This window comes from Vitis riparia, chromosome 16, assembly GCF_004353265.1.
Source record: "Vitis riparia cultivar Riparia Gloire de Montpellier isolate 1030 chromosome 16, EGFV_Vit.rip_1.0, whole genome shotgun sequence".
Taxonomy (NCBI): domain Eukaryota; kingdom Viridiplantae; phylum Streptophyta; class Magnoliopsida; order Vitales; family Vitaceae; genus Vitis; species Vitis riparia.
The window spans coordinates 3,345,704-3,372,536 of record NC_048446.1 but is presented as its reverse complement, the minus strand read 5'-3'; the positions used below and the strand labels follow the sequence as shown (position 1 = coordinate 3,372,536).

Genomic DNA, 26,833 nt, shown 5'->3' with positions numbered 1-26,833 from the left:
TAAATTTAAAATTGAGAGAATAATACATTCTTTATGACATATTCAATTTATTATAAAAGTAATATTTAATTGTACAATAAAATTTAACTTTTATTTCTTAATTAACTAATAAATAATGAGAACATGTTATTTTTTAAGGAAAGAAAAATGATCCAGTATCATGATCTTTGAATATAACGTCATTATTTTCCCTTTCAATGAATGAATCATATCAAGAGAAAAAATGTACGCGATTCATATTTCCACCCATCAAATTCAGCTGAGACTGAAAAAGCAAAGCATGTGGAAACTAATGACCCAATGGAAGATTAAAAGTGGAAAAAGGGTTAATTTGATGAAGACAAGCACACTAGGTTGTGTTCAAAGTCCTTCCATGGGGCGTTTTCTTTTTTACTTTTGTGAAACTCACGACACTCTACCAATCCACTTTTTAAGGAAAATAAAATCCTACACTTGCAAGATTTGTATATCCAACCCGAATTATCAACCAAACACAACTGAGAAAAGATAAAGATGAATTTAATTGTAAAGGGCACTACAACAAGACCTATATTATTGGTTGGGTTTGAACCTTGCCTATTGAGTGGGCAAAAAATTTCAAGGTTCAATGAATTCATCATATTAAAAGCTTGTTTTACAATCTTCTTTCTTTTAAGACTATAAGAAAAAACAATCGTGGAGTTATTTTTGTTTTATAATTTCTTTCATTTTTCAATTGGTACAATTGTTGACCCTAGTAGATCAAGACTTGTAGTCTTCTCTCTTTCCACTAAAACATCTTCACTTTCGTTTACTTTGACATATCATAATTTATGATTTTGCCTACCACATTTGAAGTGGGCTTCTATTTTCAATTTCCACACATTTGAAAGTGGTTTTAGTATAGAGGGGACATAAGTGCAATGGACATAAATTTCCACAAGCACAAAGTCCTCATGTGAAGAAAAATTCCTTGTGGTGGGGCCTTTTGATTAAAAAAAAAATTCCAATGAATCTATTTGAGATGTGTTTTAAAATAGTTCTCAAAACGTAATTTCAAGAATTGTTAAAAACTACATACACTGTAAAAAAAGAATTCAAAATTATTCTTTATCTTTTCAAGCGCTACTCATAACACCCTACAAAAATTTTCATAAGTAGGAATTATTATAAAGTTTCATTTTAAAATAGGAATGCAAGCTGTAAATGTAAGGTTAAAATTATTATTTGTTTCTATTTCAATGTTTGAAAACAATGAGAATTAGGATAGAAAAAGAAATAAATTGACAATACTAACCTTACATATGGTTTAAAATAATGTTTTATTTCATTTCCAATGAATATCTTTTGAGAGTTTTTTTTTTCACTAAATAATAAAACTAAGAAAAATAATATTTACTTGATAAATAAAAATTGTTCATAAAAAATCATATAAACCTTATGGAAATGAATGATCAAAATACTTTCTATTAGAGATTAATTGAAATCTCACTTATGAATGAGATTTCATTCCTACTAGAATAATTTTTTATTCAATTCTCATTGTCATTGAGTTATCCGCAACATGTGAATTATTGAGAAAATGAATGAGATGTTCATTTCCTTCTCATTCCTTGATACTAAATATAGCCTTAGTGTATTTGATTTCTCAAGCTAAATTTTTCTTTATGCTAAATCATTTACTTTGAAGGCTCTAACAATCATGGGCTTTGATTTCTTTATACCAATCATAACCTTTATTTACTCTAAATGCTCTAACAATCATGGACTATGATTTCGTTATAATAAACATAGTCTTAGCGTACACCTTTCACTGTAACATTGAAAAGCCAAGAAATGGGCAACCAATTGGATACCGTGTTTTCTACATTACACTTTGACGTCACTGCTTACAACATAGATATCATTCTACCCTTGTTAATATCTAACTTTAATTCTCTCAATGACCTTAGGGACAAGAATAAATAAAAAGGAGAAAGTACAAGTAAAAAAATAATCCCCAAGTTACAAAGTTGGTCTTGTGTTGCTTGTGGACCATGGCTTGATGGTCCTTTGAACACCTCCGCTTCCTTGTTAGTTTTCTTGTAGTTTTGATGACATGTGCCAAAGTTAGGCTTGGAACCACCGTGGGAAAGTTAGTCATTATGGGGAAAGTTAGTGGGTGCATAGAGAGAGAGACACGCTTTCCTTCTCTTGAAACATGGCCTTGTCAATGATTATACATAAAAAGAATTTTTGTTTTATAAATTCTTTTTCCCACCGTTGGTGCAATTGTCAACCTTATGAACCAAGACTTGCAATATCTTTCCACTAATACATTTTCACCGTGTATTTTACTTTGACATATAACAACCCATCTCATAATTTAATGATTTTGCCTACCGCATTTGAATTTAGCTTCTACTTTTAATCTTTATATTTGAAAGTGGTTTTGGTTAATATAGATGGGACATGGGTGCAAGGGACAAAAATTTCAACAAACACAAAGTTTTCATGGGAAGAAAAATTCCACATGATAGGATCTTTTGACCTTAAAAAAAAATAAGTTGTATATCTTTATTAATCACTTAACAAGGTGCAATATAGTCTAACAACAAAATATATTAGTTTAACATTACAGCTAATTTCCCCTAGAATAATATAATTACCTTAAATTATATTTTTTTCTCCTATGAATAAATTTTTGGATTAAATTAACTTTTTATATTTGTAAGTAATCAATTTAAGAAATAATGTTAATTCCTTAAAATTTTAACATTGGTATTTTGGTCAATATATATGCACAACAATCTAACAATTTAGTTTACCAAATACTTAGATTTCATTTGGTCACTATATATTAATTTTGAAATCATTATTTACGAAACATATTACAATTTTTTTTTTTTTTTTTTTTTTTGTAAAGTTACTATAATATGAAGGTAAAACAAAACTTTTCGTAAATAGGAATTATTATCATGTTTGTTTTTAAATATAGAAAATAGGAAGGGTATTCAAACAACACCTAGACTTAAGATTAAAAGACTATACTAATATGGCCATAAAAAAATATAAAGACAAATTTAATTCTAAAGGATACAATATGACCTACACTACAAGTTGGAATTTAAACCTTACCTATTGAGTGGACCCAAAAGTTTTAAGATTCATTATATTTGAAGGTCACTTTATTATTTTCTTTCTTTCAAGACTATAAGAAAAAAAAAATAGCCATAGAATTATTTTTGTTTTGTAGATTCTTCTATCCCACAGACAAAGACTTGGGGTCTTCTCTCTTTCCATTAATACATTTTGACCAATGTATTTACTTTGACATACAATAACTCGTCCAATAATTTAATGATTTTACCTGTCGTATTTGAATTGAGCTTCTATTTTCAAGATTCACATTTGAAAGTGGGTTTGATTGGCATAGATGAAACATGGATGCAATGAACAAAAAATTTCACAAGCACAAAGTCTTTATAAGAAGAACAATTCCATATGGTGGGACCTTTTGATAAAAAAAACTTCCATTGAATCTATTTTGAAAATTTTCGAAAATAATTTTAAAAACATAATTTTGATAATTCTTGAAACATTTGTATCTACGATGTAGAGTGTTACTAAAAACACTTTACAAAAAAGAACTGGGATGAAAAAGTTTAAATATGATATTATTTAATTTAACTACAAAATGGTTTAAATGAAAGTTTCCTTTTTTGGATGGAAAATTTAAATGACTTTCTTATAATTTAATTAAAAAATAATAGAAAAAAATGTCATTGTATATCTTCATTAACACTTAACAAGGTTTAGTATAGTTTAATAAGAAAAATAAATTACCTTAAAATTATAGGTAATTTTCCCTCTAGAAGAATATTAGTCCAAATTAATTTTTTTCTCCAATAATCTAACTTTTGGATTAAATTTATTTTTATATTTGAAATTACTTATTGATTTCCACTAATAAGTATTCGATTTAAGAAATCATGTTAATTCATTAAAATTTCAACATCATTATTTTGGTCACTAATATGCAGGTAAAATGAAAATTTTCATAAATAGGAATTATTATTATTTTGTGTTTTTAAAAGTAGGGAAAAAAAAAAAAGAGTATTCAAATGGCACCTACACTTTTAATCAAAAACTATACTTCATATTTTTTAAAATTTTATCTATTGGAAAATTTGCTTTATGTGTTGACTTAATGTTAAAACTCCGTCATCCATTCATTTTTTCCAAAAATATATTGGAAAACAATAAGTTAATGGGACCCTTACCCTAAGGAAAAGTTGGTAACAACGTGGAGGAAGCCACATGGGAGAACAATCCCAGCAACTCTTTCCCGAAGATAAGAAGAATAAAAATACCACAACTTCAAAAACGAATATTTCAATTTTTGGAATATTCAATTTATAAATATTTTTTTGAAAAATATTACCACAAAAAGTAAAAATAAAACCAAGGCAGATGGATATATATACACGAGTGCTTGGTGTTGTGTGAATCCACAAAAAAACCCAGTGTTACTTGCAGACCATCATGGTTGTATGCTTCGTTGAACGCCTCCTTTTTAGCTTTCTTGTGCTTGTAGTGGTATGTGCCAAAGCTGGGCTTGGAAACACTGTGGGGTGCATAGAGAGGGAGAGAGAAGCTCTGCTTCGCTTCAAACATGGCCTTGTGGATGACTATGGCATTTTGTCTTCTTGGGACACAAGAGATTGTTGTCGATGGAGAGGAGTCCAGTGCAGCAACCATACTAGTCAGGTGGTTGGGCTTTATCTTCAAGAAGGTAGTTTGAGAGGTGAGATAAGTTCTTCATTGCTTGAATTGGAGCTCTTAACCCATTTGGATCTCAGCTTTAATGATTTTGAAGGGAGTTCCATACCTCCATTCTTTGCTTGTCTCCCCAAAATCCAATACCTCATTCTCTCTAATGCCAATTTCACTGGACGTCTTCCCAGCCAATTCGGAAATCTTTCCAACTTGCTTTCCCTTGATCTCAGTGGTAATTATCATTTGCATTCTGGAAATCTTGAGTGGCTTTCTCATCTTTCATCTTTAAGACACCTTGACCTGAATTCTGTTAACCTCAGTAAAGCCATCCACTGGTCACAAGCAATTAATAAACTCCCTTCTCTCATTCACTTAAACTTACAATACTGTAGCCTCCCTCCCCTCACCACTCCGTCTTTTTCCCCTGTTAATTTCTCTGTCCCTCTTGCCTTCCTTGATCTCTCTTGGAATGATCTCACTTCTTCAATATACCTATGGCTATTCAACTTTACTACCACCCTTGTTCATCTTGATCTCTCTTTGAATGTTGATTTAAATGGTTTGATTCCAGAGGCATTTGGGAACATGAGTTCCCTTGAATATTTTGATCTCTCCTCCAATCAACTTCAGGGTTCAATTCCAGACACAGTTGGGAACATGGCTTCTCTTGAAGAACTCTATCTCCATGACAATAAACTTGAAGATGAGATTCCAAAATCCTTGAGCAATTTATGCCATTTACAAAAGTTAGCTTTGCAAAGCAACAATCTCAGCGGACAGCTTCCACAAGACTTGCTGGCTTGTGCAAATGACACATTAGAGATTTTGTATTTATCATATAACCAATTCACAGGATCAGTTCCTGATCTCATTGGATTTTCATCCTTGAGAGTGTTATATCTTGGTTATAATCAGCTAAATGGAACATTGCCTACAAGTATTGGACACCTTACCAAACTTCAATGGTTGGATATTGGTTCAAATTCATTGCAAGGTGTCATCTCTGAGGCTCATCTCTTTCATCTATCTGACTTGCACACTTTAGACTTATCCTCCAACTCTCTCACTTTCAACATGAGCTTGGAGTGGGTTCCTCCTTTTCAGCTATTTTCTCTAACATTAACCTGCTGCCAATTGGGACCTCATTTTCCTAGTTGGTTTCGAACTCAAAAACAGTTGAAAGACCTTGATATCTCCAATTCTGACATTTCAGATGTCATCCCAAACTGGTTTTGGAATTTAACTTCCCCTATTTATACCTTTAATATTTCCAACAATCAGATCATAGGGAACTTACCCAATTTATCATCAAAATTTGATCAGCCTCTTTACATAGATATGAGCTCAAATTATTTGGAGGGTTCAATACCACAACTTCCTTCTGACCTGGCATTGTTGGATCTCTCCAATAACAAGTTTTCAGGGTCCATTTCCTTATTGTGTACAGTTTCTAAGTCATATCTGGTGTATCTTGACCTCTCAAACAACTTGTTATCAGGAGAGCTGCCTCATTGTCAGAAACAATGGAAAAGCTTGACAGTTCTAAATTTGGAAAATAATCAATTTTATGGGAAAATTCCAAAATCATTTGGCTCCATGCAATCGATTCAAACTCTACATTTACGCAACAACAATTTGATCGGAGAATTGCCTTCATCTCTAAAGAAATGCAAAAGTTTGAGCTTTATTGATTTGGCAAAAAATAGGTTATCCGGAAAAATACCCCCATGGATAGGAGGAAACCTTCCAAATTTGATGGTTCTAAACCTACGATCTAATAATTTCAGTGGAAGTATAAGTTTAGAGCTATGTCAATTGAAAAAATTCAAATATTGGACCTCTCTAGTAACAATATCTTGGGTAGTATACCAAGATGTTTTAGCAATTTCACTGCCATGACTAAGAAAGGGAATTTGACCATTGCATATAATTATGATTCACTTCATAATTCATTTCTGAGTGATGCACCTTGGTCCTATGTTGATAGCGAATTGGTTAAATGGAAAGGAAGAGAATTTGAGTATAAGAATACTTTTGGATTAGTAAAGAGTATCGATCTTTCAAGCAACAAACTAACTGGGGAGATTCCAAAAGAAGTAACAGATCTTCTAGAATTGGTTTCATTGAACTTTTCAAGAAACAATTTGACTGGATCGATCCCTACAACAATTGGTCAATTGAAATCATTAGACGTTCTTGATTTGTCTCAAAATCAACTTATTGGTGAAATTCCAAGTGGCCTTTCAGAAATAGATCGTTTGAGTACCTTAGACATCTCTAACAACAACTTGTCTGGTAAGATTCCACGAGGTACTCAACTTCAAAGTTTCAATACTTCTTCTTATGAGGGAAATCCTACACTTTGTGGACCGCCTCTTTTGAAAAAGTGCCCAGGAGATAAAGTAGAAGGAACTCCCAATGCTTATAGCTATGAAGACGACATTCAACAAGATGGAAATGACATGTGGTTTTATGTTAGCATTGCTCTTGGATTCATAGTTGGATTTTGGGGAGTGTGTGGAACTCTACTACTCAACAATTCATGGAGATATGCCTATTTCCAATTTTTGAACAAAATAAAAGATTGGCTCTATGTGACTACAACAATAAATATGGCTCGACTATGGAGGAGTCTTCAAAGTTAAATGGTACAACTCTCTCTCTCTCTCTCTCCACCTTTTTCTTGTTTATAAAAAACATTACTAGCTTATTCTTGAATGGTAATGATTATAAAAGAAAAGTAGGTTTTTACTAGAATTTTTCATATTACTTCTTTTAGTTAATTAATTATTAACCTTCTATATTATTTTGATAAGCTAAAATTTATGAATGAAAAAATCACCTAATGTTAGATCCGAGGTGATTGTCTTTATTCCTAAGTGGAAAATCTTGGATATTTTAATATACTAATTAGCCATAACATTGACCTTTTGTATTATTTTACATTTTCTTACAAAACCGTCCCTTTTATAATGTTGAATGCAATTTCTTTAATTTTATTCAAATACATAACAATATTTAAGGTACCATTTTAAGCATAAACCAAAGAGTACTTGTCTAGTTCTTAAAACAAGAATGCTAATGAAAATTTCCTTCCATGCAACTATTTAAAAAGATTTTTTTCAAATTGGTAAATATTATCGTTTACTTTGTGTTTTAGGAATTCAACACCCCTTCATCTCATATTTTAGCATGTTGTGGAGTATTATCAAACGTGGAACAAATGGATGCTTGGATCTCAGTAACTCTGTCCTCTCAACTCCTCATTCTATGATTATCGTTGGAGTGTAATAAGTTTCTTACTTTATTTTGATGATTGTATATATTCTTAATATACTTATTTTATCTTTTGTTTAGATATTTGTGGGCATATCAACTTATTCTTCCTTATATATAATGCATTTTCATGTTTTAGGACTCATTCATTATCTTGATTTTATTCCCCATAACAATATTCTAAAAAGATATCAAAGAATATTAGTGTAAAATATTTTAACTTAAAATATTTCTCTAAAAAACCAATTGGTTTTCTTCATGAAGGTTAAAACAAAATAAAAGACAACACTATATATATCATTAACTTGTTGATAATCTAATTATAATTCTCCCTATTTTTCTCTCTAAAAAGAGAAAGAACTCTTATAAATGTGAAACTCATTCTTCATGGTCTCCAAATCTTTCTCATAGGAAGTTGTTTCACTGATGCTTGGATAAATCTCTCATTCTCATCAATTTTGTTGATTCCTAATTAGCTCACATTTCTTCTTGCTATGCCCTCCCTTTTGTCCACTAGTAGGCTTAGATGGTGTACATCCCTATTAGGAAAATCACCTTGCTAATAACAACAAGACCAACCACTTGCCTAGCTCTATTTTGGGTAATAGACAAACCATCCCTTTACCATTATTATAGGATGACCTTGGATCCATGATATAGGGGTGACCCCATCTTTATCCCATCAGAACATGAAGTTCCTAACAAATTCAGGAACCTATGTGATATGAGGGACTAGGTAAAGATGGGAGCATATTGTGACAGCTGCCATAGGAACAAGAGAAAGAAAAAGGTGAAGGTGGAAGAGCTTAGGCCCCATTCATCTCCACAAAGGTCTATAAATGTTTGTAAAGCACATTTTAATCACACATAGCCATAGGCTCTCTAGCATAGCAATGCTATTATTTATACATCTTAAGAACAATTTCAGAATAGATGGAAAACATGGTAGAGTAAAACTAGGAATATGATGCTTCTTATAAAAGCTCTATTTTCACTTGTGCAAAAAATTCTTTTATGTTTAATAAAATTTTACAATACAAATATTACCTTTTAAAAATTGTAACTTTGACTTTAAAATCAAAAGGCAGAAACCTACGCAAACGAAACCTTAATATAAATCCATTAATAATATCATTATAGTTATTATACTTTTGAAATAACTAATAATAACTAATTTAGATATAAAATTTTAAGCACTAGAAAGACTTAGGATATTAGTAAGATTTCCTTCGGCTACATGGATTTTAGAATCCAAGAAGCCTGGTTTTGTAAAATTAAATTACTACATTTTTAGTGTTCCACAAACACTAAGAGAGCTTTTGATGGTGCTTCTATTCAAATTGTATTTAGTGGATGTGTTTTTTTTAAAAAAAAGTTTTTGAAAAAATCACCTATTAAGTGTTTCTCTAAAAAGCATTACAAGTTATTTTTCAACTTTTTAAAAGTGTTTTTAAAATTTTTCCAACACCATAACAAATTTCACATTTTACTACCATAATTTTCGTCGGCACAAATAAATTTTATGGAAAAAAAGAAGATTTTTGCAACGAAATTTATTTTTATTGCAAAAAGGATTTTTTTTAAAGATGAAATTCGTACTCATCAAAAAATATTATATATAACTATATTTTATACTCACAGCGGCAAATAATTTTCCATAAGAATTTTGTATTCATTTAATCATAATGGTTTTTTTCTATTTTGTTTTCTTCTCTCTCTCTCTCTCTCTCTCTCTCTCTCTCTCTATATATATATATATATATATATATATATACACATAAAAGAGGAAGAGATATGAAGTGCTCAAGTTCTCTTAGCTAATTCTAGGGCTTATCTACCTTCTTAATTGTTCCATCGATCAATTTTTCGTTTTGATTTTTCAGTAACCAAATAGATTTTTTAGAAGAAAATCTCAACTGTATATATGTACTCGTTTTCTTTTATTTATGCGTTTGTTCTTGTCTGGTATTATTAATTCATCTACGGGGTAAAATTTGGGTTTCGTGCTCTTTGTTTGGTTGTTAAGAAATTGTAAGAAACATGAATGAAAATTTTGAGATGCTTTGCTGGGGTTTGTGCCACAAGAGCTGCAATCAATGAGTGTTTGTGTCGCAAGAGTTGGAAAAACAGGAATTGGAGGAGGCTAGGTTCATGATCGATGTGAATCTAATGGGGACATTTCATTTGATTAAGGCTTCTTTGCCGAGGATGAAGCATCGGAAGAAGCGTGGACCAACGTTGATGGACATTATATCATCGTAGGCCAGTCAGGTACCGTGTACTTGAATAAGTGTGATGTGTTTTCAGAAATACTTTTTCAAAAGTTCAACGTATTGCCTTTTGCTCTGAACTTTCGTTTTGTTATTCTATGAATTTTTTCAGCACTAGAAATGAATATTACCGCCTAAATTTAAAATTGAATGCTTAGAAATTGACTTATTTGACATTCAAAGCACATTAATTTTTTGCTCTTGGATGTTAAATTTCAATGGTTATTAGGATTCCAAAACAACCCTCTATCTATTGGTTTTTCATTTGGAGTCACGATTTTTTTGTAGGTGGGCATTTATGGTTACACAGCTTACACGACTAGCAAGTTTAGCCTCAAGGGATTGACAAAAGCTTTGCAACAGGAGGCCGTTGTAGACAACATTTATGTCTCACTTATATTTCCTCTAGAAACAGAAACTCCAGGGGTTGAAGCAAGGTTTTTGAATCTTTACTTTCTCTGCTTTGCTATGAATTTTATAATCTCAATTTTCGAGCCTACTATTGACCTTTCCTAGTGATAGTGGAGAAACTAGGGAGTTATTGTGCTAAAACACTAATATTATTGGCCTTTTTGCCTTCTATTTTGAAGATTTGAATGTTCTCTGTTTATCTAAACAAAACTCTAATAACAGTGATCAAAGAATTAATAAAATTTGGCATGAAAATATGTAATTTCTATTAATTTATGACATGGTAAGACTGTGTTACTCTAAATATGTAATTGCTTTCTTATTCCCCTAATTGGTTGCTAAATTGAGGAAAAGAAAAGGAAAAATATTAGGGCTATTTAATATATTGTTGTGTTGGAGAGAAAAAATAAAAATCTCAAGTATGCTTAACCAGATGACCTTAGCAATACTCAATAGATTTTATTATTTCTTTGCTTGGGACCAAACCTATGGACACATAAAGTTTCAATTTTCGTATTACCTTTTTATTGTTCCTCTTGTTTCCCTGCCATAGATTAATATGATTGACTTTGGTAAATAATTATGCTCTAAACTCAAAAGCTGTTTTGGAAAATTTAAATGTTGTCATTGCAAATTTGACTTTAAGGGAAATGAAATTTGGCTGGCAAATTGATGATTGTAGCATAATTGGATTCTTTGGAGCAACATTTGGGAGTGCAAGTGGTGTTGGTGGTGGTGGCAGTTTTATTAAAATGTAAGAAACAAACATATCCATGTGGTAGGAGTTCTGTTAAAGATCTATAATTCATTCTAACCAAATTCAGAAACCTCATTGGGACAGGGGTTAGAAGTGGTAAAAATAAAGGAAAGAATAAAAAGAAATATTTTTAAAATACCACCAATCCAGACTGCTGTTTAAGACCATTGTCATAGATTTTCTAGTATCTACCAATTTTTTTAGAATAAAAAGAGAATTGATTTACTACATTGACATGCCAGCAGCTTTGTGAGCTGAGTTCATGACTTTTAAGGGACCTCTATTCTTTGAACCTTGAACATGAAGCTTAGCAACCATTACTTCTCTCAGACGATTGTCCTTGATTTAGCTTTAAGAACTGTTTTATCTAATTAATAAATAGCTAGCTGAAGACAAGGGATATATCATTGCAAATCTCATTTATATGGTTATATGAAACTGCTCTCTTATAATTGAGGAAGCCATAAATTCTATTTGTTGGTCATGCATGGTTATGGGTGCAGTAGGCTCAACTGTTTACTATAATCTTAAGCTAAGGCATCCTACACTTGATATGCCTATCATTTACTATGATTTGGCGCTACTCTTCCAACCAGTGCTCATGATGGGCATTAGCATCGGGGTTGTTTTTAATGTTGCATTTGCTGACTCGATGGTTACAATTCTACTAATTGTTCTTTTCTTAGGTAATTAGATGAATTTCAATTCTTCTATATATATCTGAGACTCCAGGAGTGCCCATGATTCATTATGATAGTTTGCAAGCACATCAACAAAGGCATTCTTAAAGGGTGTCGAAGCATGGAAGAAAGAAACCATAATGAAAAAGGTAATTATAAAATTCACATATTGTATGCATAGAATTGAGAGTTTGTTTGTGCACCACATGGAAATTAAATCATTCTTTTGCTTTGGTTTTATTTGTATTTTTTAAATGAGTACCAAAAACCAGAATAAATACGCTCAATTTAATGTGCTTTCCAAGTGTTTCTCTAATATATTCTAACATAATTGATTTAATAATTTCCATAATCTTACTTGTTTCTGGTTACAAGAGGCTACTAAGTGTTTAGGAACAAATGGTGAGTTGGCCTATCAGGCAAAAAAGGATAATCCATTATTTATTCTCCCCAAAATCATTGCTAAATCTTTTTTCATCCTATCAGGCAATGGTACGGAGGAAGTAGAGTACAAACCTCTTCCTAGTGGCCTAAGTAATGGAACTCAAAATGCCACCAAGAAATTTGAAGAACTAGAGGTGAGTATACTATGAAAATCTGGTTTTAATTTCAAAGTTTTCAAGAACTGGTTTTTGTAACCATCTCAGGTCAGTATTATTGAAAATGTTTAAACTGGAAGGAACTTGGGCTTCTTGTTTTCGATTGGGTTGCTTTCCTCAATTGCAGATTGCAAAGGTTTCCTCATTCCTGACCTTATTTTGGTAAGAAGCTAATACTTTAAAATTTCTACTCACTTGAAGTTATTGATCCTGATTGGAAATCTTAACATGTTGTTCATTATGGTTGTGAATCATTACGACTGTTATAAGTGGTAACCATATCATTAAAGAATTCACAAAGCATGAACATATTGGAACTTGTTTGTATAGGAAGGATCTCAATCAACAAAATAACATATTCTTATCGTGAAGGACATCATTTTCCAAAACAACAAATGCAGCCAGAATCCATTAGTTTCTAAGGAAGATTGAACTCACAAGCAAAAGAAAAAGCTTCAATCTACTGTCTCATCTTCTACAACACACAAGTACCTTAATAAACCAAGAACCACCCATCATTTTCAGAAGTCATTGACCATGCCATCTTCCTCAACATCAACAACATCAAGGAAGCAAAGAACAATGGACAGGAAATTGCAAAGACAATGTAGCTTCTCAACTTCATGGCTTAGAAACTATTCTAGAGGTTGGTACTTGTAAAAACAAAAGGACTAAGCAAGAGGTTCACATCATCAGAGTTGAAGTTTGCAATTACTAGAGATTTCAGCCTTGAAATGGTGATAGGAGAAGGTGCGCACAGTAAAGTGTACCTAAGATGATCCTGCTTCTGCTTTTACCCGAGTTTCCAATAAGTTGTTTTTCAATTCTTAACTTATAGATTTTGGTTCAACAATGGTATATAATGGAGCACAAGAAGTTATAAGCATTGAAAGAAACGTGGACCAACATTGATCGACATTATATCATCGCAGGCCAGTCAAGTACCGTGTACTTAAATAAGTGTGATGTGTTTTGAGCTGATGTGTTTACTTGAAAGTTCTATAACTATTAGGAACTCTTGTGTTTTCATAAATGCTTTTTCCTATTTTTTATGATTCAAAAAAGCAAGAAAGTTCAACGTATTGCCTTTTGCTCTGAACTTTTGTTTTATTATTCTATGAATTTTTTCAGCACTAGAAATGAATATTATCGCCTAAATTTAAAATGGAATGCTTAGAAATTGACTTATTTGACATTCAAAGCACATTAATTTTTTGCTCTTAGATGTTAAATTTCAATGGTTATTAGGATTCCAAAACAACTTTCTATCTATTGATTTTTCATTTGGAGCCATGGTTTTTTTGTAGGTGGGCCTTTATGGTTACACAACTTACACGACTAGCAAGTTTAGCCTCCGAGGATTGGAAAAAGCTTTGCAACAGGAGGTCATTGTCGACAACATTTATGTCTCACTTATATTTCCTCTAGAAACAGAAACTCTAGGATTGGAGCAAGATTTTTGAATCTTTACTTTCTCGGCTTTGCTATGAATTTTATAATCTCAAATTTTTAGCCTGCTATTGACCTTTCCTAGTGATAGTGGAGAAACTAGGGAGTTATTGTGCTAAAACACTGATATTATTGCCCTTATTCCTTTTATTTTGAAGATTTGAATGTTCTTTGTTTATCTAAACAAAACTCTAATAACAGTGATCGAAGAATTAATAAAATTTGGCATGAAAATATGTAATTTATATGAATGTGTGACATGGTAAGACCATGTTATTTTGAAGATTTGAATGTTCTTTGTTTATCTAAACAAAACTCTAATAACAATGATCGAAGAATTAATAAAATTTGGCATGAAAATATGTAATTTATATGAATGTGTGACATGGTAAAACCATGTTATCTAAATATTTGTTTTGCTGGTATTAGGGGGATTATTGGTGTTACACACTTCGCCATTATTTAGAATGGGACAAAATTGTTTTCTTTTTCCCCTGATTGGTTGCTAAATTGAGGAAAAGAAAAGGAAAAATATTAGAGCTATGCAATAGACTATTGTGTTGGAAAGAAAAATTAAAAATCTCAAGTATGCTTAACCTGATGACCTTAACAATACTCAATAGATTTTATTATTTCTTTGCTTGGGACCAAACCTATGGACATATAAAGTTTCAATTTTCCTATTACCTTTTTATTGTTTCTCTTGTTTTCCTGCCATAGATTAATATGAATTCTAGTTTGAACTTTTAGTTTTTGTTATATGTATAGAATAGTTTGTTGCCTTTTGTGATTGACTTTTGTAAATAATTGTGTTCTAAACTCAAAAGCTATTTTGGAAAATTTGAATGTTGTCATTGCAAATTTGAAAATTTGGCTGGCAAATTGATGATTGTAGCATAACTGGATTCTTTGGAGCAACATTTGGGAGTGCAAGTGGTGTTGGTGGTGGTGGCAGTTGTGTTACTATATTAAAATGTAAGAAACAGACATATCCATGTGGTAGGAGTTCTGTTAAAGATCTATAATTCATTCTAACCAAATTCAGAAACCTCATTGGAACAGGGGTTAGGAAGTGGTAAAAATAAAGGAAATGATAAAAAGAAATATTTTAAAAATACCACCAATCCAGCCTGTTGTTTGAGTTGACTCAATACTTGATTTTGCATATTTCAAGCACTGGGTTTGAGACCATTGTTACAGATTTTCTAGTATCTACTGACTTTTTTAGAATAAAAAGAGAATTGATTTACTACACTGTTGTGCCAGCAGCTTTGTGAGCTAAGTTCATGACTTTTCAGGGACCTCAATTCTTTGAACCTTGAACACGAAGCTTAGCAACCATTACTTCTCTGACACAATTGTCCTTGATTTAGCTCTAAGAAGTATTTTATCTAAGAACTATTTACTATAATCTTAAGCTACGACATTCTACACTTGATATGCCTATCATTTACTATGATTTAGCGCTGCTCTTCCAACCAATGCTCATGATGGGCATTAGCATCAGGGTTGTTTTTAATGTTGTATTTGCTGACTCGATGGTTACAATTCTATTAATTGTTCTCTTCTTAGGTAATTAGATGAATTTCAATTCTTTTATATATATATATATATATATCTGAGACTTCAGGAGTGCCCATGATTCATTATGATAGTTTGCAGGCACATCAACAAAGGCATTCTTAAAGGGTGTCGAAACATGGAAGAAATAAACCATAATGAAAAAGGTAATTATAAAATTCGCATGTTGTATGCATAGAATTGAGAGTTTGTTTATGCACCACATGGAAATTAAATCATTCTTTTGCTTTGGTTTTATTTGTATTTTTAAACGAGTACTAAAAACCAGAATAAATAATCTCAATTTCATGTGCTTTCCAAGCATTTCTCTAATATATTCTAACACAATTGATTTAATAATTTCCATAATCTTACTTGTTTCTGGTTACAGGAGGCTGCTAAGCGTTTAGGAACAAATGGTGAGTTAGCTGACATTCCTCTATATTGTTAAATATCAAAAGACAAAATATGATTCTTTTTCCATTATTTATTCTCCCCAAAATCATTGCTAAATATTTTTCATCCTATTAGGCAATGGTACGGAGGAAGTAAAGTACAAACCTCTTCCTAGTGGCCTAAGTAATGGCACTCAAAATGCCACCAAGAAATTTGAAGAACTAGAGGTGAGTTTACTATGAAAATCTGGTTTTAATTTCAAAGTTTTTAAGAACTGATTTATGTAACCATCTCAGGTCAGTATTATTGAAAATGTTTAAACTGGAAGGAACTTGGGCTTCTTGTTTTCGATTGGGTTGCTTTCCTCAATTGCAGATTGCAAAGGTTTCCTCATTCCTAACCTTATTTTGGTAAGAAGCTAATACTTTAAAATTTCTACTCACTTGAAGTTATTGATCCTGATTGGAAATCTTAACATGTTGTTCATTATGGTTGTGAATCATTATGACTGTTATAGGTGGTAACCATATCATTAAAGAATTCACAAAGCATGAACATATTGGAACTTGTTTGTACAGGAAGGATCTCAATCAACAAAATAACATATTCTTATCGTGAAGGACATCATTTTCCAAAACAACAAATGCAGCCAAAATCCATTAGTTTCTAAGAAGATTGAACTCACAAGCAAAAGAAAAAGTTTCAATCTGTTGTCTCGTCTTCTACAACACACAAGTACCTTAATAAACCAGGAACCACCCATCATTTTTGGAAGTCATTGACCGTGCCATCTTCCTCAACATCAACAACATCAGGGAAGCAGAGAACAATGGATAGGAAATTGCAAAGACAATGTAGCTTCTCAACTTCATGGCATAGAAACTATTCTAGAGGTTGGTACTTGTAAAATCAAAAGGGCTAGGCAAGAGGTTCACATCATCAGAGTTGAAGTTTGCAATTACTAGAGATTTCAGCCTTGAAATGGTGATAGGAGAAGGTGGGCACAGTAAAGTGTACCCAAGATGATCCTGCTTCTGCTTTTACCCTAGTTTCCAATAAGTTGTTTTTCGATTCTTAACTTATAGATTTTGGATCAACAATGGTATATAATGGAGCACAAGAAGTTATAGTTTTCCTTTTACCTTCAAATTTTTCTTATAGATTAATTGGTCCACTAGTTTGAGTGAGTGATATAGTATTCATTTAGGCTATGTTTGATTTTTAATAAATTTGGGGGAAAATATAAGGGAAAGAAAAAGAAAGGATAAACATAAGGAAAGAAAAAGTAGAGGAAAATAAAAAATAGATTAAAAATCAATGAATTATTTTTATTTGCCCCTTCAAACTTATTTTACTTATTTTAACTCATTAATATAAAGATTAAATTATTTGAAAATGCATAAGTTTATAAGTAATTTTAACTATATTTGATTTTGTTTTTTTTCATAGGATAACCAAATATGAGAAAATCATTTTCCATAATTTTTTTTTCTTTCCTTAATACTTTCCGAGAATCAAAAGTAACCTTAATTTTATGAGTTAAAAGATCATACAATACAGTCAAATTTCTTTTAAAGCTTGTTAGCTTATTATAATTAATCTCATTTTGAATTTGAAAGCTTATAAAACACATTTCACGAGAAATTTTATTTCATGGTGGAAGGGTGATTTTTCACCATAATTTTTGTATGGCAAAAAAGTGACTTTGTACCATGATTATTTTCATAGAAAAAATGACATAGTGCTATAAACTTGTTTTATGGCAAAAAATGATATGTTACCGCAAAATTTATTTTGTGCTAACAAGTGAGATGTGACATGTCGACACAAACTTTATTTTGTAGAAAAATTATTCATTATAAAATTAAATTTTATGGTTAAAAATAACTACTCACGAACTTATAGCAACAAACTGACCATAAATAAATTTTTTTGTGGAAAAAAAAAATCTTCTACCATAAAATACCTTTTTTTAATCACAAATTAATTTATCATAAAACATTATATTTATTGTAGTGCAAATACCTAAATGTTTTTTATAGTATTAGAAGTGTTTTCTAAAAGCACCGCTAAACATACTCTAAGTGTTATACCATCAAATGATCAAGGAGATTTATCAAACACTATACATGGATAGTTGATAGGGTAAGTCTGAAAATTAAGAAAGCAATTTCATAAGGTTACTCTATGTGAAAACATTAACAAAATTGGATATGAAAATATGAAAATTTTATTTATATAAATTGGTTTTAGAATCTGCACAAAAGTAATTGAAGAAGTAAAAAAATTTTGTATTTATCTAACTAAATAATGAGCACCTGTACATATATGTCCAACGATGCATGCTATTCTATTAGGTAGAATCTATGTAGCTGATCATAGCAGTCTACTAGCTAGAAGTTTTACATATATGGATGCATGCATTGCAAGACATTGCTTGGTGTTGATGGCTTAGGATTGTTGACATCCGTATAGACCCAACTCAATCTGTTGATTCCTAATCCAATATGTTGATGGCATAGGCTATGTTTGATTTTTAAAAAATTTGGGGGAAAATATAAAGGAAAGAAAACAGGGAGGATAGACATAAGGAAAGAAAAAGTAGAGGAAAATAAAAAATAGATTAAAAATCAATGAATTATTTTTATTTGTCTCTTCAAACTTATTTTACTTATTTTAACTTACTAATATAAAGATTAAATTATTTGAAAATGCATAAGTTTCTAAGTAATTTTAACTATATTTGATTTTTTTTTTTCATAGGATAATCAAACATGAGAAAATCATTTTTCATAATTTTTTTTTCTTTCCTTAATAATTTCCGAGAACCAAAAGTAACCTTAATTTTATGAGTTAAAAGATCATACAATACAGTCAAATTTCTTTTAAAGCTTGTTAGCTTGTTATATTTAATCTCATTTTGAATTTGAAAGCTTATAATACACATTTCACAAGAAATTTTATTTCATGGTGGAAGGGTGGGTTTTCACCATAATTTTTGTATGGCAAAAAAGTGACTTTGTACCATGATTATTTTTCATAGAGAAAATTACATGGTGTTATAAACTTTTTTTATGGCGAAAAATGATATGTTACTGCAAATTTTATTTTGTGGTGACAAGTGACATGTTGAAACAAACTTTATTTTGTAGAAAAATTATTTATTTTTTTCTATAAAATTAAATTTTATGGTTAAAAATAACTACTCACGAACTTATAGCAACAAACTCACCACAAATAATTTTTTTGAGGGAAAAAAAATCTTCTACCACAAAATACTCTTTTTTAATCACAAATACTTTAACACCCCCCAACAAAAATTCATAAGGTCCTTAATACATTTCCAATTACTACTAGATATCTTTATCAAATTGAACAAAAAATTATTCAAGATATTCAAAGATAATTACACTAATTTTAACTCAATTTTTGTTTTTCATCTATCTAACATATATGCTCAAGTAACAAATGATATCAATAACTACAAATAAATCAAAAAGTAGAAGGAGACAATGAGACAATGACACCAAATTTTAATGTGAAAAATATTCAAAGACAAAAAAACCACAAGCCAACAATCAATTGAAGACATCCATTATAAAGAATAAAAATTGAATACACGATTTTACCTTACTCAAATCTACCAATCCTTCCCTAACCGCTTAACTAGCATATTTCCACTTTCAACTTCACACATAGCACACTTGGAGTCCACACCAAGCTCAATCTTAGTCTCTTCTTGAATCCATACAAGAAGAAAATGGGTTTTCACCCAAACCAAAAAAAAAAATAGGAAAATGAGAGATGAAAGAATGATATGAAATCAATCCATTTTTAAGAAATTCCAATTGAAAATGATTTTGATATCAAGGTGAAGGAGGATTTTCTTAGCAACCAAACACTCTCTAAATGGATTAAGAGAGAGAGAGAGCTTAAAAGAGTGAAAATGGTTGCTAGTCTCCTTAACCCTAAATTGAAGGCATTTTGGTTTTAAAAGGAAAGAAGCCCTTGATCCAATGGCTAAGAAAAGATCAAGCAAAAACTAGATCGATCCTAGAACAAGGCACATTAACACTTAGTTGAAAAAACTTGTTGTTTTTTCCTCCTTGACATTTTAAAAATATATTTGAAGAAAAATAGAAATTTGAAAAACTTGGTTGATTCAATTTCATCCATCTACAACCTCAACTACATACCTTGGCCTTTAAGCAATTTATACACTTGATCTTTATTGGGCAAGTAATTCAAGGAAGGATTCAAAAAATCGAGTTATGAGACACTTAGAAATTTTGCCTAGAATTGTCAACCTAGTTAAACACTCACAAGCATAATTCTCATTCATTTCATTATTTGGGAAACATGCAAACATGTTTAGAAAGGAAAGAGTAAAATAGTAGAATATAACATTTATAATCCAAATGGATGAAACATGAACTCATATCATTTGTTCATAATAAAGAAAGACAATGGTAGTTTGGTAATATTTAGATTAATGAAATTTGTTTAAATAGAAGTTTGTTATCTTATTTAGAGTTTTTTTAATTATTGTTTTGGTATGATTAATGAGTAGTTTAGTTAAGTTTTTTATTTCTTTTAATTTTAAATTAAATTCTTTTGTATTTCTGTTTCTATAATATTAATAATAGTACAAAAGCATACACCAGTATCAATACCAAACCAAATCTAACAACTAGCAATCTCAAACATTCTAAATTAGTATGACACTCATTTAAAATTTCTAGCCTTAATCAAAAGGGGACAACCTTAAATCAAAAGGGTCTTCCTTAATTTTCACCCCTATACATGCATAGATTTACATAGAACGTATAAATGATGTTTTCAATAGTGATTTGCAATTAGAAACACTAATAACATGATATTGAACTTGATTGGTAATGAAAAAAAAAAAAAAACTATGCATTAAACTATGAATATTTTCAAACATCGTATTAGCTTGCAATTTTTCCATCATGAAAACTTTGTACCTTTTTAGTATATCAACCTACTTCGTTATGTCCAATAGTGCATACTTTTTTACAATAGTTCTTATATCTATTTTCATTTTACTACTATTCTATCTTGCCCCAAAACCCACCTCAAGAGTGTGACAAAGTGGTATCAGAGTCGATCCCCAAACCTCTTATGAGGTTTTTTTTAGCTCTATGATGGGTGGTTGTTTGTTTGGCTCCACAATCCTATAAGACACAACGAGGACATTGTGTCTGCATGGGGGTGATTGTGATGTCCCACATTGGATAAGGGTGATAGTTTTTGGTGCTATATGAGAAAATAAAGGCTAATCTTAAATAAGAAAAAACACTCAAGAGGGGGGTGAATTGGTTTTTTTAAAAAAAATAAATAAATTAAACACAACAAATTTAAGCACAAGAGAAGAAAATAAAAAGAGATAGAGTTAGAGAGATCAAACTCATATTTTATAGTGGTTCGACACTTCCTTGCCTACGTCCATTTTCCACAAGCTCCTAACCAAGTGGGAGTTCTACTAACTTGAAGCTTCAACCAAGCTTCTAATCTCCTTTACACTTGGATTCCGACTCTAATGGGCTTTTACACGATCTCTTCAAGATTCAACTCACTTGAAGGCTTTAACACTCAATTTAAAAGAATGAACTTCTCTCAACCTAGCTTAATAATAGCTTAAATAAAAATCAAAGCTAGGATGAATCACAAAGGTGCACTAAAGGATATGCAAGTGAAGATTTAATGCACCAAGAAAGAAATGAGAGCTTTTAAGGCAAGAACAAGTGGGTAGACAAATAAATGCAGGTGTTCTCTTTTTCATAAATGAAGTGGAGCTCTCTATTTATACATTTCTAACCTTGGGAGCTAAGAAAATCAAAAAGCAACCTCAACCGGTCGAGCTAGGGGTCAACCAGTTCACTAGCCTTTGGAGCATTTAATGCTTTGATAGGTTACCGTTGCTTCGATCGGACTTCAACAGGACCTCAATCGAAGGTCAACCGGGAAGGAAGATACCTCGACCGAGAAGGAAAGGCTACTAGAAGAGAGAGTGTTTTTTGCACTCCTTGACCAGACCTCGACCGAGAAGAGGGAACCGGTCGATCAGTACCCTAGCCGATTGAGCCGATTGGCCAGTGCCTTAACCGGTTAATAATTTTTGGCCCGAAAACCTATCTTTTTATGATCTTTTCTCTTCTAACACTTAGGCAAGGTCTTTAGGTAAATTAGTATGCCAATTTTGAAGTAATTTACCTAAGTTTCATTTGATAAAACTCAGGTTTTGATGAAAATAAAACTTTAAATAATAAATTGATTTTTTGAAAGATGCATGAAATGATATGTAAAGCCTAAGTGCACTCATGCATTCATCTTACATTTGTTTCCTATGATTGAAGGGCTTTCAAAAGTCTTGATCTTGCATCCATTAGGTCCTTTGATGAATTTCCAGTTAGTAACTTAACTATGGTTTATTATCATCAAAACCTTATTAGGAAAACCCTTGGGCTAACACTATATAAGTATAGACTCCTCTTAACCATGTAGGCGAGTTTTAAAGTTGTGAATGTCTTTTAGGTTCAAAACGGATAATATCTACACAGGAAGAGTGGATCGCTACAAATTATTAACACTAGTTAAAGAACTATTTTTTTATCTATTGTCGATCTCACCACATGGTTGTCTTCCATTTGCTTGAATAAGTTTATCTGTCCCAACACCTCAACTATCACCTTGAGCTTTCCTACAAGCTTTGCACTGATAATTAAAAATAATTAAATCACAAAAATGTTGTCCAATAAATTGTTTTATCATTCTCTCCATAAGATGATCCAACTTATATAGAAATACATACAAGGAGATCATAGTTACAAATGTCTGCTGTCATGAGATATGTTTTTGATGGGGAAGTTTTTTGGAAGTAGATTATAGAGGGGAAATATGGGAAGGAAGGTGCGAGTTGATACCCTTGTGAACTTAGAGGTAGTTATGGGGTTGGTGTTTGGAAAACTATTAGGAAGGGTTGAGATCATTTCTTCAATAGAACCTCTAATGAAGTGAGTAATGGCAAAAAAGTTAAGTTTTAAACAAATAGATGGTGTGTAGAGGAGCCCTTGTGTAACTACTTTCGTTAGTTGTATGCATTGGCTATGTCAAAGAGGCCTAGGTGACAGATTTGTGGGTGACTTAAGAGGGGTGGGACATTGGATTTCATGCTTCACTAGACACTTTCTGATTGGGAGTTAGTTGTTGTTGAGACCTTTTCCTCCATGTTGCGAGGAAAGGCGATTAGAAAGGAGGATATTGACAAGGAGATTTGGAAAAAAAGCCAAAAAAGGACTATTTTAAGTCAAACCTTTCTATATGGCATTGGAAGTGGGAATGATGGTCCATTTTCCAACAAACATTGTCTACAATTGGTGCTCTCATCCAAAGTAAGCTTTTTTTTTTGCATAGGAAGCCAATTGAGAAAAAGTTATGACTTTAGATCATCACTATAAAAGAGGACAACCACTAGTGAATACATGTTATCCTTACAAACTAAAGAGGAAATCTATTGATCACTTACTTCTTCATTGCTCCAAAGTAAGGATTATATGGTAACTTTGGTTTTCCTTATTTAATGTACATTGGGCGATCCCTTCTTCAATGAAAGATACCCTTTTAAGTTGGCATAGCTCCTTGTAGGGAAGAATGGGAAAAAAAAAATTCTATCCCCCTTTACCATTTTTGGACAATTTGGTGAAAACATAACAAAAAAAACTTTTGAAAATAAGGAGCAAAATGATCAAAAGTTAAAACTATCATTCCTTTGTAATCTTTTGGCTTGAGTTAGCATGTACATAAGTGAAGATCAATGCCTTTGTTTGATTTCTAAGACTGGGTGGAGTCTTATTGAGTGCCAAGGTGTTTTTTGTATACTATCTTTCAAGACCTTCCTTTAGGTGTTTGTTGTATATGTCTTGTGTACTATAATGTACCTTTTATATTACTAATTATGCATACCTATCTTTACCTATCAAAAAATTTAATATTTGAAATTAGTAAATCAATAATATATGTTACTTTCTTAAGAGTTCTAAGTTTTAACTTCTTATTTGATAATATGAACTATTATGTGTAAGAGTGAAACATTTGTTGGTAACTAGTTCTACATGTAATATCTAAATATTCAATTATCTTTTTTTTTTTCACATTTTTTTTTAAAAATGAATCATTATTGAGGTTAAGAAGTTAACGAACTATAAACATGTACCAAATCCACCTATTAATATATCACATCCAGGTCAAACCCAACTTGAGGTAGGGTCATTAATATAATAAATTTAATTTTAAAAAATAGATAGTTGAACAATAAAACATTTTTCAAGCATTTTTCTTGCTTTCTTCAAAATGTATGTACCAACAAACAATCATTTATGTGCAACATTTAACCACATCTTTTTACTTTGACGTTTTCACTCATGCCATTGGTATACTTGTAACAAATAAACCTAAATTAAAAAAAAAAAAAAAGTAAGAACTTTATTTGTTTGTAATAATATGAATATATACTCCAATTACCAATAAATCAAGTTCTAATGAATCTATTTTTAATTTAGGGATTTTTTTTATAATTACTTGCATTTTAGGAGTATTTTAATAATTATTCATAATTTTAGGAATAGTAATCTTACAATTTAGTACAAATATGATCGGTGTATCATTCAACTTTTAGACCAATGTTTTTATTTTATAACTCTATAAAAAAACTTCAAGAATATTAATCATTAACAATTCATAGTGACATTTATAGATTCAATAGTTATTTCCACGTGTTTATAAAGAAAAATAATATTAGACCTCTAATTTATTTTCTCACCAAACTCGTAATTACAACCTCCTATTATATTACATATGTCTTAAATTTGAGGTTTCTATTTCTTATGCCATGTTTAATTTTCATAAAGCTTAAGGAAAAATGCAAGACAAATAAAATAAATGGTAAAAATAAAAGAAAAGAAAATTAGAAAGAAAATAAAAAATAAATTTGAAGGTAATAAATTAATTTTATTTTTATTATATATATCTATATATATAGTTAAATCATTATGACTGAATATTGACATGGAAGCATAATTTCACTAGTGGGTCCCGTAATGCTGACGTGGCCGACACGTGGACGTGGCTAAATCAGGGAACGATATATGGATCGGGAGCCAGACCATTTCGTTCTCTTTCCCTCCACAATCGATCTCGCCTTCTCTTCGACTCTCTGGTAACTCTTGTTCTCTCTCTAGGGTTTCTAGTTAAACCTCTGTTTGGTTGTTGAGAAAATCAAAGCCTAACAAAAAAAATTAAAAAAAAAAAAAGAGGGAGGAAAATGAAGTATTGAGTTCTCTTAGCCGACGGTAGGGCTCTGCTAGCTTCCTAACTGTTCCATCAATTTTCCGTTTTTATTTTTCAGCAGCCAAACAGATTCTATACAAGAAAATAATAGTGACATTTATATATTGAAGGATATAATGTATTTAATTTGGATCTATTAAAGAATATAAAATAAATGTTTATATATATATAAGTATTTTTTATTTAAAAATATAAATTCATATTTTTCTTGTATTCAATTACTATAAGTAAATTTAACTTACAATAGTTTTATTTTAATTAATTTATAAAATATATATTAATAAATTTAGTGATATGCATTCTATTAAACTAAAAGCAACTTAGGTCCCTTGGCAGTCCTAATAGTGTGATTTTTCGTATATTTGTGAAAATAAAACTTGTATAGCAGCCTCATCACTATCAATTAATTGTCACTTTTTAATATGCCATTGACCATCAATGCCAATAAATAAAAATGGTTTAGGTTTTAATTAACTTTTAAATACAATTGTGATTCCAGTTTTTATGTAAGAGACGTGACAGTAAAATATTACAAGAGTGCTAATATGATGTTTAACGGTTAAGTATAATATTTTTTTTGTCTTTTGGAGGGGAGAGGGGGAATTTGACTGTCATTCTGCAAAGGTGCTCACTTAGCATCCAATACTTCTTAAGTTTGTCTGGAATATTATTATTATTATAAAGGAATCTCTTTGGATTTGGGGATTTAATTAATATTGTATAAACCCCTAAGGTAGGGATGTCAACTGATGGGGTTTGGGATGGATTATGATTAAGAGTGTAAGCAAAATTGAAAAAACCAATAAATTAATTCAAATTATTCAAAACCGATCATATTGATTTGGTTTTTAATAATAAAAAAGGTTGGTTCAATTTGAAAATTTTGAAAATGACTTTATCAGTTTTCAATTTTTGATTTTCTTGTCTCATAATTGATCCAAATGAAACCAATATTCAAAAACTTATATATACTTGTTTGATATTTAATCTATTATTAACATCAAATTCAAGTTGATTTGAATTGATTTTAAAAACAAATTAGACTTAAGGCCTAATATAAGGTCAAATTAATGGGTTTTGGGTTAAAAAAAATAAAAATTACAACTAAGTCAAAGACTAAAAAAGGTCGTTAAGTTGAATTAAAACCAATTTACAAAAATTAAACCAAACCAACCTTAAAAGGTTAGATTTGGTTTGGTTTTTTATTTTAAATCTAGTCGATTCGATTTTTATTACATATAAGTTGATTGTACCGATTCGATTCATTTTTTAATTAAAAACTAATCAAATCGACCATATTTACACCCCTAGTTATGATTATTTGAACTCGTT

General features: G+C 30.9%; 2 protein-coding genes across 6 annotated transcripts in view; both read left to right on the top strand.

Annotated features, from left to right (window-relative positions):
- Nucleotides 1–4,503: 4,503 nt before the first annotated feature.
- On the top strand, nucleotides 4,504–6,274 carry LOC117933965 (receptor-like protein EIX1). Its single transcript, XM_034855550.1, has 2 exons — nucleotides 4,504–5,826; nucleotides 6,236–6,274. The coding sequence occupies exons 1-2, from the start codon at nucleotides 4,504–4,506 to the stop codon at nucleotides 6,272–6,274; spliced, it is 1,362 nt and encodes a 453-aa protein (XP_034711441.1).
- Nucleotides 6,275–9,815: 3,541 nt separating this feature from the next.
- LOC117933528 overlaps nucleotides 9,816–26,833 on the top strand; it is an 81,356-nt gene continuing 64,338 nt past the window's right edge. Inside the window, exons 1-10 of one of the 5 annotated variants that reach the window (XR_004654302.1) lie at nucleotides 9,816–10,284; nucleotides 10,572–10,720; nucleotides 12,146–12,280; nucleotides 12,618–12,709; nucleotides 12,779–12,892; nucleotides 14,038–14,115; nucleotides 15,842–15,906; nucleotides 16,131–16,158; nucleotides 16,271–16,362; nucleotides 16,432–16,519. Coding sequence is in view for 1 of the 5 variants with exons in the window: in XM_034854917.1 (XP_034710808.1) it covers nucleotides 12,795–12,892; nucleotides 14,038–14,115; nucleotides 15,842–15,906; nucleotides 16,271–16,362; nucleotides 16,511–16,545; nucleotides 16,714–16,753 (408 nt within the window). In the remaining 4 variants the exon portion in view is untranslated. Of the gene's footprint in view, nucleotides 10,285–10,571; nucleotides 10,721–12,145; nucleotides 12,281–12,617; nucleotides 12,710–12,778; nucleotides 12,893–14,037; nucleotides 14,116–15,160; nucleotides 15,752–15,841; nucleotides 15,907–16,130; nucleotides 16,159–16,270; nucleotides 16,363–16,431; nucleotides 16,546–16,713; nucleotides 17,277–26,833 lie in introns of those variants that run through there. The other 4 variants (XM_034854917.1, XR_004654300.1, XR_004654305.1 and 1 more) reach the window with 4 other exon arrangements.